Source organism: Parasteatoda tepidariorum, chromosome 2, assembly GCF_043381705.1.
Source record: "Parasteatoda tepidariorum isolate YZ-2023 chromosome 2, CAS_Ptep_4.0, whole genome shotgun sequence".
NCBI lineage: Eukaryota > Metazoa > Arthropoda > Arachnida > Araneae > Theridiidae > Parasteatoda > Parasteatoda tepidariorum.
The window spans coordinates 32,254,374-32,266,992 of record NC_092205.1 but is presented as its reverse complement, the minus strand read 5'-3'; the positions used below and the strand labels follow the sequence as shown (position 1 = coordinate 32,266,992).

Here is a 12,619-nt window from a genome sequence, read left to right as displayed (position 1 = left end):
CTTTGTACATAGCATACAATTAAGCTATAATGCAACAAAAATAAACTTACTTTGTGTTTGGTGGCAATATTCTTGAGCATATTTTCTAGGGTTCTCAATGGAGTATCACAGTTTCTATAATCGCCCCACTTCCCGGCTGCTTGCGCTTTTGTCGCAGCCCAACCATCTGTTAGTCGACAGCACATGAGTTCCTTACAATCAGCATTCGAACCTTCTTGGTAATAAGGATCCAAATGAGTGTCAGATAAGTGTAACACTTTCAGTACAGGTGCTCCTGGCTACACATAAAAAAAAAAATTGAAAATTAACTTTAAAATGAGTGTAGTTATTTTTTTGAACTAAAATTTATCGTTATAGTTAGATAACATTTTTAAATTAAAATGTGAGTAAATTTACTTTACAAAAATTAGAAACGTGATAGTACAAATCTAGAAGAGCAAATTTACCATCTCACGTAGGGTCACACTCCAGTGAGAGAGGCAGTTCTTTTAGTGAAAATTGCGTTAAACGCATCAAAACTAACGTTACATATGGAACTTTCGAGAAGATTGCTTGTGAGAACTATGTAATGCAGCCACCCAGGGCCGGATTAACCTATAGGCACACTAGGCACGTGCCTAGGGCCTACGAAATTCAGGGGCCTACGAAAAACTTGGGAGAAAAAAATTTGTTGACAAAAATAATTTAGCTTTAAAAACAAGTGTATTTTGCACAAAATTATGAAGATACATATTAAAATATAATATTTTTCGGTAATAAATTATTTTGCAGAATCTTATGATCTAATATATTACTTTTTCGCGATTTTTGGATTCAACGAAATCTTGTATTAGCTGACGAATTCCAAGACTACGCAAAATGTCGTATTCAATAGACATAAGTGCGAGTGATGCTAAACGATCATTGTTGAACGCAAATAATTTGTTATCAATTTTAATCTGGAGAACGATCTTTCTCCTTCTGCATTTGATCCAAGAATCGACAAATATATTCTTAATGCAATGTGAGCGTTAGGAAAAGTATTCACAAGTTTATCTTTAACATTGTTATCGATCGAACTAATCATAATGGTATTATCGATATCTACTGCAATATCGGCTGTATGTCGGTATTGCAGATAAAGTTCGATAAACAAATTTGTAAATTAAAATCCATATTAATAAAAATGTTTAAAAAAAATATGCAAGAAAATTTTAGCATATATTTTGAAAAGAGGGGAGGAGTGGGGGAAGGAGGGGAGGGCCCAAAAACGGCTATGCCTAGGACCCACGAAAGGTATAATCCGGCTCTGTGCCTAGGGCCTACGAAAGGTATAATCCGGCTCTGCAGCCACCTCTTGGAGCTCATGCTGTGAGGTTTCCTCAGATCCAAAAAATCAGATCATACAACATTTGTAATCGTTCACTCGCTTTCCCAACACTGTTGTAAGTTAATGTTGAAATTCTAATTTTACTCTTTTCTGCTTATCAGGAGAGAAATACAGCATTATGTCTTATGCTAAATACTCGTCTCAATGGATACTATCATTTCTGTAAAACCAATTTAGACTTAACTGGCTAATTTAGTTTTGAAAATTGTCAGAAAATGCATTGAAAACCTGGAACTTAAATAAGTGTTTTTTTTAATTTAATAATACATAATCTTTTGTATGTATACAATTATATAAACAGACTTTTAAAAAAACAGTTTACTAAAAAATGGAATCCTTACTGGTGGATCTCTGACGATTTCAACTGGAGGTTTAGGGAATGGCGTAAGGGGAACGGTCCAATTATGAAGAGGTGATGAGACTCTGGAACATTCGTTACCCATCAGAACACCGCACACTTCCTGGGGACCCAGTGTTGTTCTTTTAAATATGTAATAAAACTCATCCTAAATAATCGAAAAGATTTGTAATGAATTACTTTGGAAGAGAATATATAACAAAAATATACAATTCATAACGTGATAAATTAAATATTCGCAATGTAAAGAAAGAAAATAAGTAAAACCTATATTTGCATCAATTGCACACTTCTGAACATCAACAAAGAAAAGTTATTTGATTATAATAAAAATTTATAATGTTCCCGTTTATGACTTTATTTAAATTTATAATATCAAAATGTATGAGAAACGAACAGAGAGCTCAAAGGAAATAATGAAACAAAATAGATATTTTAAAAATTGCATTTTTAAGCAAGACAAAAAAGAAGAACATTAAAATTTGTTAAAACCGAAAACGAAACATGCATGGCGTATCACCGTCGAAAGTCATAGAAAGTCGAGATAAAAGAACAATATAAGTGATGAGCCCTACGTTTTTTGTTCTTCTTCTGACCCAGCTTTAAAAGAGAATAATTTTCTCCTTTTTAACGCAACGTTTGCCGCAAAATCAAAGAGTTAAGTTCAAAAATATACTTCATTTAACATGCAAATTATATTAAAGAGAAAAAATTTTAACTCTTACTTCAACATTTTTTTAAAATTTTCCTAGCTTTTTCCTTACGAATATATGACCCTATTTCTGAAAAAGGGCTTTTTAAGCATCACTTAAAGGTTTTTTGAAAATAAAATAAGAATTATGTACTCCACTTTTTGACAGGTGGCAGCACTAAAACAATACAGCACAGAGTAACAGTAAAAATAATTTATTCACTATTGTATTTTTTATTTAAAAAATAGTACTTTTTAACGTTATGTCTCCATTTTTCAACTTTAACTTTATTTTTTTCTACTTAATAACTTTATACGTGTTATAAGAAGTATCAGCTTAAGCAATAACCTATTGTACGCTATTTGAAACTTTACTGAACTCTTAGTATTAAAATTTTATACCAGATGACAGCACTAAAGCCTCTTAAGTGAGATGTTAATTGCATCGAGAGAAAAAAATTTCTTATCGAATTTGTAGCAGGTATATAACATGAATGATTTTTTGTTTTGTTAGTACAATTCAATTTCTTTTATTTTTTAAAAAAAAGTATCCTACTTTGCCCATTTTACTTTACCTGAATTTTTTATGTAACATTATCCATATATCCCTTATTGTAACTAATATATAGTCACTTGATTTTACAACTTATATCCTACAAAATTTTTATTTAATTTTCACTGTATTCTAAATTAAAATCATACCGACGTTATTTGAATATAATTTTAAAATAGAATTCTATACATTCGGATAAAGGACATGGAATCTTGTCCCCATGATATCTGTCCCCATGAAGTCATTCTGTTATATTGTCATTCCGATCTAAGCTACTTTTTAAGACATCTGAAATTTCAAGAGCATTTACTTTAGAAATTAATTTAATATTGTAAGACTAGGGTCTACCTACAGTTACACTAGATATTTAATTGTATAAAAGTTTTCTGAAAATTGTAAGAATGTTATCTTAACTTCTAATTTCATTATTTTTTTATTTTTAATGAGTGGTGTTTGAAAACAACCGGGAAACGGGGGCAGTTGATAAGAAGAAAAAAAACATAAGGTTTTTTTTTTCTAATTTAAAAACGAAAAACATATAAATGTATTCCTACATCATCATGAACAATCACTCCCTGATCTGCGAACAATATTATAATATTTCAAACATACATTTTTATAAAAATAATCGTTTTCAAACATAATTATTTTTTATATAAATAATCGTTTTCAAGCGTCATGACTTTTTATATAAATAATAGTTTTCAAACGTAATTGGGTATAATATGAAAAAAACACAACTACTTCGATTTAGTAGGAACAACATATGACGCAATGCTAAACGAATGGAATTTAGTTGTTGTTTATTTAGTTATTGTTATTAGTAATTGTTGTTATTTGTTTTAGTTGTTGTTGTTTATTTAGTTGTATTTTGTTTCAATAACTTTTCTTTATAATGCAATAAAATCTGGCGAGCAGCTATTTAAACGATCGAACACTTCGTTTGTTTATTTGTGGCTTGAAGTTAGGCTCGCAGAAAATGCCGTTCATGGGTTAAATTTAGTAGGAACAACACAAACTGTGACGTAGGCTATATTATACCCAATTACTTTTCATATAAATAATCGTAGTTCGTAAAACCAACCAAAAAGAAATTTTACTCGGATAGTGGGCCAGCAATGAAAACTCTGACAGATTCAAGTTGCGTTTAAAAACGATAAAATTATATTGGTAAAATTAAAACAAAAATACCCTGTAAAGGTTGGTACATAAAAAGATATGAGGTTCTAAACATGCACTGAAGACCTACATTGTCTTGCATTTAAGGATGCCATTATGATGCTTTGCATTATGATACCATATTCCACGCCTTGCTCACAAGTGATTCTACAGATTTCGATACCATTCTTATTTCATCCTCATATAAATATTGATTTAAGATCCTTCATCTGTATACTGTTTTGACTTAATTTTTGACAAGAATTATAAAATATATATTAATAGCTGCAATTACAGAACACCCAGTGTTAATTAGCGTAACAAGGATAAGCATATTTCAACTAAATGTATGCATTAAATTCAGTAATTATAATTTGTTTTCTTCTCTTATTTTAAGAGCAATAAAATGTTTATATTTTTGTAGACATTTTTTAAATTAAAAAGGGAAACACACATTGATAAGATACAATTTATAAAGAACGAACAAAACAATATCGCATTTGCGATCAAGAAAACTTGTTAGATCACTTATTAAAAATAATGACGTCAGCAATTTATAAGAAACATATAAACGAAAATAAAACTCAATCTTTAGATAGCTAAAAGAATCAAAATATTTATTTGAAAAGTACACATGATATCATTCTAATTTAAAATTCAATTTTGCACTGAAAATGAAGTAAATAGGTCATACCGAGATACCCTCACATAAGTTCGTTAATCTCAAACCTTGACTAAAAGTCATAGACAAAAGCAGGGTTTCCGCTACGGTAGCTTTTTTCGCAAAATGCGAAAGGACCCCTCAAAAATGCTAAAATTCAACAAAGCATTTTCGCATTTTTGCTAAAGGATTTTACTAAATTCCATTTAAAAAAAAGCTTCCGCGAAAAACCATGACGCTAACATCCATGAAAAAAACTTGATCAAACAAGAAGGAAAAAAATCTAAATATCTTGAATGAAAATATTACTGATAGATTGGGAGATTTGGATAAAATCGAAATGTTCAATATATTTATACCTAGCAGGATGCCCCATAGTTCGGAAGAATTACAGCATTATGGTGTAAAGGAAATTCGTTGCATTTTCAATTTGTTTTCGGAATCTCCCAGAAAAGATTTTCAGTTTACAGAAACTGAGTTACTTTGTGAATGGGGATTATTTAAACACATCTTAATGCAACGATGTAAAAACATGTCATTTAATGAATTACTTTTATTTTTATATACCAATGATGTGTCTGAACAGTACCCATTAATAACTTCTGTTATAGAGTATTGTGCAACAATACCAATGCACACTGTTGACTGTGAAAGGGGCTTTAGCTGCCTTAATTTGATTAAAACTAATATTCGAAACAGGTTGTTAATCAACCATGTAAACAATTTGTTAATGATTAATATTGAGGGCCCTGAAAGTGCATTTAACTTTCAAGAAGCATTTGTAAAATGGGCAAACATGAAAGAAAGGAAGATTGTTAATTATAAACCAAAATGTTTTGATAAATAATAAATGTGTTTTTTTTTGTTGTTGTAGGTATTCTTTTTGATATTCTTGTACATTAAGCTATTCTTTGTCAGATAACTTACAGTACTTGTTTGATATAAAGTAATTTTATAAGCCTAATAGCATTTTAGCATTTTGCTAAAACTTTTTTTCAGATTTTAGCTTTTTTGCTAATGAATTTTTAGACTCAGCTTAAACCCTGGACAAAAGAGTGATCGATTTTTTACAGCTCTTCAGATTCGATAATTTACGAGGTTATTACTACTATGGGGGAAAAAAAATACATTTTAAGCAATTTTATTTATGGAATGTTATTGCAGATTCTAGATAATTTTTTAAAGAAACTAATTGCAAATATGATTGTATTTGAAGAAATTCTGAAAATGTAGATAAAATCGGACGATTTCATTTTAGAAGAGAATTAACAATTAACATAATTTTTCGTAGCTCTCTCGCCAAGGAAAATAAAAAGAGACACAAGAGACAATAAGTGCTTTACACTTGAAGAAAAGCTAAAATTTTAAATTATCTATACAATCTTGTAGTGAAGAATTCACTGTGCTTTAGAACGGACAAATTACTTAAATATTTTAAAAATTATTAAACCTTTCTAAAAATTGCCAATTTGGCGATATTTTTCCACCTTGATGAAAATTATCATAATCATTGCCTTATTCTCAGTTTTTGAAAATTTTTATGAGCCCAGATTATGTCGCATATAAGTAAGTTTTTAAATGTTAAAAAAATGGCACCACAAACCCTTTTCATTTTCACTAACTGTGGCTTTTCTCCATATTAAAAATTTGCGCTGTTTTCTGAATAAGCTTAGAGAGCATTTACTATACATAGGCTAAAAAGTCATGAGTTGCTAAGCAGTTATGAAAATAGCATATAATTTGCAAAAAAGCATTCGTGCCTTCGAATTACAGCCAGGTGAGGAAACTGAAGACGGGCAAAGCTAGATTTATTTAAGACTAGAATTGACGTAGAATGACAAAATCATACTGGTGATTTCATAAAGATAAAAAAATTAATCGGTTTTGTCTGAAAAAAAAAGTGGCGTATTAAAACTAAATATATATCACTGTGTCTGAAGATAAATGTTTTTAAACAATGTGCGCTGCTCGCACTTAATAACGAAGTAAAGGACTTCGGCATGCAAACATTTGAAATACAAAATCATGACAATATTTAAAATAACACAAGACACAAAATAATGTTTTGCATAAGTATTTAAAAATAAAAAAAGAGTCGAAAACGTTAAACATTGAAAGAATATCAAACAAAAGTCTTAGATGTCATTGAAAGGTTTAGAGTTGTAAATCGTCATTGGCAAACCATATATAGCTCGAATAATTGACAATTGCTTTTTTCTCATATTTTAATTTGATATCTTCATGGCATCAAAAGTCAAGGAAAACGACAAAAGAAGTCAAATGAAATTGAAAAAGGGCAATTTCATAATTTATAAATGACTCATTTGCAAATTTCAAATGCATATAATTCAGTTAAAAATTAAGTAGTTCTATAAATATTTGCAAAAATGACTTTTGGTGTTATTTTCACCAGCTCCATTTTTTTCAGTAATGCCAAACGCATAATTTTTCGTAAAAATAAAAACTGGATGTTACGGGTGTAAAACAATATGTGATATGAGTAACAATCTGTTTCTAATTTTTAAAAAAAAAACTCCAAATTATAAAGTCATCAAAAATTAGAGTAAATATAAATGACTACAAGAGTTAACGCTGTTTTTCGAATCTCTGTCGCCAAAAAAAAAAAATAAATAAAAATAAAAAATAAAAAAGCCATAGTTTAAGTTTCTTACACTTAAAGCAATGCAATCATTTTAAACTATAAATATAATCTTACCGTGAAGAATTATCTGAGCTTTAGAACAGACAAATAACTTACATATTTATAAAACTGTTAAACTTTTTTAAAAATCGTTAATCCGGTGACATTTTTGAACCTAGACGAAAAATATCAAAATCACTGCCTTATTCTCAGTTTTAGTAAATTTTTATAAGCCTAAGCAATGCAGCATTGGAGTAAGTTTTTAAATATTAAAAAATTAGTCCTCAAACGTTTTTCATTTTCACAAAACTGTAACTTTTCTCCATATTGACGTTTTGCGCCATTTTCAAAATAAGCGGAGAGAGCAGTTATAAAATTAGCATATTATTCGCAAAAATCCTCATTTAATATTATGATGGAGCTTTCGAAAAACAGCTTTAACAATAACTATTGGAACTTCACTTTCTAACTGAGTTCTATGCATTTAAAGTCTCAAAATATGATATTTTTAAATGGAGTTACTCAATAGTAGCACGTGTGGATTAAGAAACAAAAGCAGCAAATCGAAATCTGTTTAAATATTTGAACGAGAAATTGATAATTATTACAAATGCAAATAATAGCGAGAGAGAATTTTTCCTCTAACAAAGGTGCCATGACAAATTAGGTCATACAACAAAAACATTTTTTTTTTCAAAGAAAAGAACAAATAAGGTTAGTTTTTACTTACCTTGAAGAGATCAATGATTCCTGAACAAACCCTATCACTGTCCAGTTTAAGTGTTGAGCAAATGGTATAAGCAATGTGCGCTATTTCTTCTTTTGGCTTATCACTTTCTACAAAGTGTTGTAAAAGAGCAATTCCAAATTTACAAACAAAGCACATTGTTGGAGAAGTTTTGCCGACTTTCAGCTCCGCAACCACCTGAAATAAATTATCGAGCAGTTTTATAATTGTTCTCAAAGAAAAATACGCCAATTGATCAACATTTCTTCTATAGTTTAAGAAGTTCTGCAGGTTAATTTAACTTACATCTTGAAGGGGAAAAAAAAGATAAAACATTTTAGAAAGGAATAATCACGACAGTCATGACGAATATTCCTTTCAGTCCAACTGATTTGGTAATTTTTTTTATCTAAAATAAATATTGAATGATATGAATGATTGTCTTGAAGTATCCAAGGTGTGCTACGTAAACTACAGCAAAAAACAGCGTGAATAAAACGCAAATAGAGTACAGAAATGGGCATTATATAGTTTCGGTTCTCGAAACAAGAACCTTCTCTTATTTTAACCCTTTGAATAAAAATTTTCATTAAACGCATTTTTTTTTCATTGTTTTTTATTAATTAAAGACAAAATAAGTGAAAAATATCATATTCAGCATATTAATAATTTTTAATTATGAAATACAGCATCGGACACCGGTGTTCCTTTTTCAAGACATGGCTTGTTTCCATACAATAATTTTTCAAATTTGCACATATTAGCAGATAATTAGAACAAAGAGAAACAGTAATTCATCATTGAAATTTTTAATTTACAAAATCAATTATTTATAATTTTTTAAATATGTATGAATATTTTTTTTGTACTACGCTTGTTTGGATTTAATATTTTAAAGCAAATATGATTCTGATAATCTAACAAGTGTTTTTAGTAAGTTTTTAGACTGTTTTTTTTATAATTAAAAAAAAACAAATTTTATTTTAATTGTAATTAGAGACGCAGAATAAATATATGAAAGGAACACAGGCGTTTGCACCGAAGGGATAATATATTTGACGCAAAAAAATCAATTTCTTAGTAATTTTAATAACATTTCTATACAAAGTATATTTTATAAAAATACCTAAGTTTGCGGGCTATAAAAATTTTATCTTCGTAATTATAAAAAAATAATCAAATAATCATAAAAGCTTGCTTGATCATATGCATTATTTATTCTTTTCCATCATGTCATATTTACGAGCTTTCTTTGTATAATAACAAGATTCTTATAAGATCATGTCCATTTCTTTAACTGTGACATGATAATTTATTTTTATCTTAAAGTAATATCCATTTAAGATTTTTATGCAACTTCACGAAATAATTCTTTTATGAATATTTATATCTCATTTTAATTTTTAATTCAATTACTATACGCTTTTAGTTGCCAGTTTAGCTTGGTTTTTTTATTTTTCAGAAAAAAAGTTTGCATTTGTTTCACTCCAAAAACTTTTTCTTGATAGTTTCGCTTATTGAAAGGAATAAATCCCAAAAATTCATATATATTTTTTATAATCTTTTATCCTGCAACCATCCAAAGACTCGCAGTAAATCTTCTTTATGCAATAGCATTCTTGAAGCGGTCGAGACTTATAATTAGAGTGTGACATTACGACTTATGTCTTTAAAACTCTTTCACCGAATGAAGTTGAATCAGTTCACTTCTGGCCACAAAGACTTTATGTCTTGAGGGAAAGTTTTAAAAGTTTGAGTTCGTTGACAGCAAAAGAATCTCTTCCTTTCAAACAAAAGTAGTTTAATTTGTTTTGTGGTTTTATATTCTTTAGTTAGAGTCTTTGAGAAAGTTATTTTTATCCCTTTTTCCGGGTTCTCTAACATCTAATAAAGTTTCTAGTCCATTTTTGGAAAAAATAGTACTAGCTAAATGGGTATTAACAAAAATTAAATAAAAGTAGACACTTTTAAAAGAAAATCTGATAATAAAGTTATAGAACAGAAACGAGAATTAGTTAAAAATAATGAGAAAACAGTTTATTAAATTTTGTGAGTTGAAATATTGTGCGTTATCATATGTAGATCTCACCACATCAAGCTGTTGAATACTTCAATAAACCAAGTAAAAATGATTAAAAGCTTTAAAAAAATTGTGTTACTTTTATTGGTAAAGAATATGCTAAATAATGATATTCTTCAACCTTAGACATTGAAATAAAAGTCTGATTCATAAATCTGTTATTAAAAAATGTGTTAACTCCGTAATTATTTTTAATGGATATTAAATTATAGAGAATTTGTTTGCATAATAATTGAAGTGTCTTGTATTTAATTATAGCTAATTTAATCGACCTTTAATGTTTTCTGTAGCATCTAATAAAGAATTTTACACTTTCTAAATGTTTTTCTTGCGTAATTTTACACAGAATTTTTTATTTCGTAATATTTTGCTTGCGTTATTTTAATACAGAATTTATTATTCCGTGAAGTTTTTTTGTATTATTTTATGGAGGATGTTTATTTCATAATGTTTTTCGGCATTATTTTGTCTAGAATTTTTCCTTTCGTAATGTTTTTCTGACATTATTTTACTCAGACATTATTTTCTGTTTTTCTTGCGTTATTTTACAAAGGAATTTTCATTTTGTAATATTCCTATGCGTTATTTTAAACAGAATTTTTCATTTCGTGACGTTTCCTGTATTATTTTATAGAGAATTTTTCATTTCGCATTTTTCATTTTTTTTTTTTTAAGAAAACTTTGTATGTTTTTCTCACAACATATTATAATTAACTTAATCAGATTTTAATTTTTAATTTTCAAACTATTTGATAATCCGTAATGTTCTCTATAGATTATTGCTTCATTAATCTACAGAGAATTTTTTTTTCATTCCACGATGTTTTTATTAATTTTTTTTTTCAAATTGTTCACTTCGTAGTGGATTGTTTTTATAATACTCTAAGGAATTTGTTATTTTCTAATGTTTTCCTTACACTAAATCACAGCAAATTTAATCAATCGGAAACGTTTTCTTTTTCTTTCTTTTTTTTATTTCGTATAAATGTTTTTGTCTCTGTAACTAATTAATAATCCAACTACCTTTAACGACGAGCTCTCTTTTTTGAAGATTTTTCTTTTAGCTGTAGTTGGTCCCAATTATAACGCGAGCTTTCTTTTCTTTTAAAATTTATTACTTGAGATACAAAAAATCTATTGGAAAGTTTTTGTTTTTATTTAAGAAAATGCAAGACAGGAGAATGGGTCGTTGAAGGCCGCTAGATTGGAAAATCGCGACCAGGTCCCGTTACCATCCCGTCTTCTCGGTTTTAGCACTTCGGTTACATTAGTAATCCGATTCCTAGCTGTTTTAGCTTTTCTTTTTTACAAAATAAAATTTCACAACGTTTTCCAACTATGCAAAACATCCTTATCTGTAACGATCTTCGCATTTTTTATTATATTTTGTTTGCTAACATGCAGCCTCCCTTCAAACATTTTCTTTTTTTTAATTTCAACTTAAAAATTGCTTAAAAAGAGTTTTCACATTTCCTCGCTTGGTGGTTGTTAGAATATTAATCATTTTTTAATTTATTTACTTGTCTTTACAATAATATATTTTAATTTAATTTGAACTTTACTATAATATATTACATATATAACGGAAAATATGAAAAGGATATTAGAAATTGAAATTTATAAAATTATTTCTCTAATTCTTTAGAAAATAGTGTTACAATAAACCTCGTAAGCATTTTGCAGTGTTCGATTATTTTAATTATTTCGAGAGCCTCTAACGATTTTCGAAATTCTTTCCCCCTTTTTTTTTTCTTCTACTAATAATTTATTGTGACAATTCGAACGTTTTTATGTTTTAATGTACTTCCGTATTGTTAAATGATCCAAATTGAACTCATTTTGCATGCTTCCATAAATAGCTACTACATAATATATTCATAAATCAGAAGTCATCGTGGAGAAATCTTCAGAGGAAGGCATTGGCTCACATTGGGTTGTCTGGCCAACTATGATGATGATGAGATAATATATTCAGACAAGATTCACTATTTCAGATACTTTCAAACACATTCCATATTTTTCAGAAGGAAATACACTGTATAAGAGGGTTTCTCAAATCTGTGTCAAAATAGCTCCAAAACAAATATAGTCGAATTTGGAAACCCATGCGTATAAGTGAATTTTCCAGGTATAGTACTTGCCTTTTTAATCAGGAAATGTTCGGATAAACCAAAATGACCCTTTGAAGTTGATAACTTTTTTAGCAATTTTGAAATAATTCTGTAGGATTGCAATATTTCTATAAGACTCTTTTTAATTATAGTGATATTGAAAAATTTACTTACTCTTTTAACTTACTACCTCAATTTTGGTCTATGTAAATTTTGCATAGCTTAGAAGAACATCATTTCTAAAAGCTTCAAGCATGATCTTTAAAACTA

General features: G+C 28.5%; 1 protein-coding gene across 1 annotated transcript in view; it reads right to left on the bottom strand.

The window, feature by feature from the left end:
* Positions 1-12,619, bottom strand: part of LOC107436928 (sphingomyelin phosphodiesterase) — a 58,539-nt gene that overhangs the window by 27,659 nt on the left and 18,261 nt on the right. Inside the window, exons 3-5 of the mRNA XM_043049794.2 lie at positions 8,162-8,356; positions 1,711-1,875; positions 51-278 (exon numbers count right to left, since the gene is read on the bottom strand). Coding sequence (XP_042905728.1) covers positions 51-278; positions 1,711-1,875; positions 8,162-8,356 — 588 coding nt within the window. The remainder of the gene's footprint in view (positions 1-50; positions 279-1,710; positions 1,876-8,161; positions 8,357-12,619) is intronic.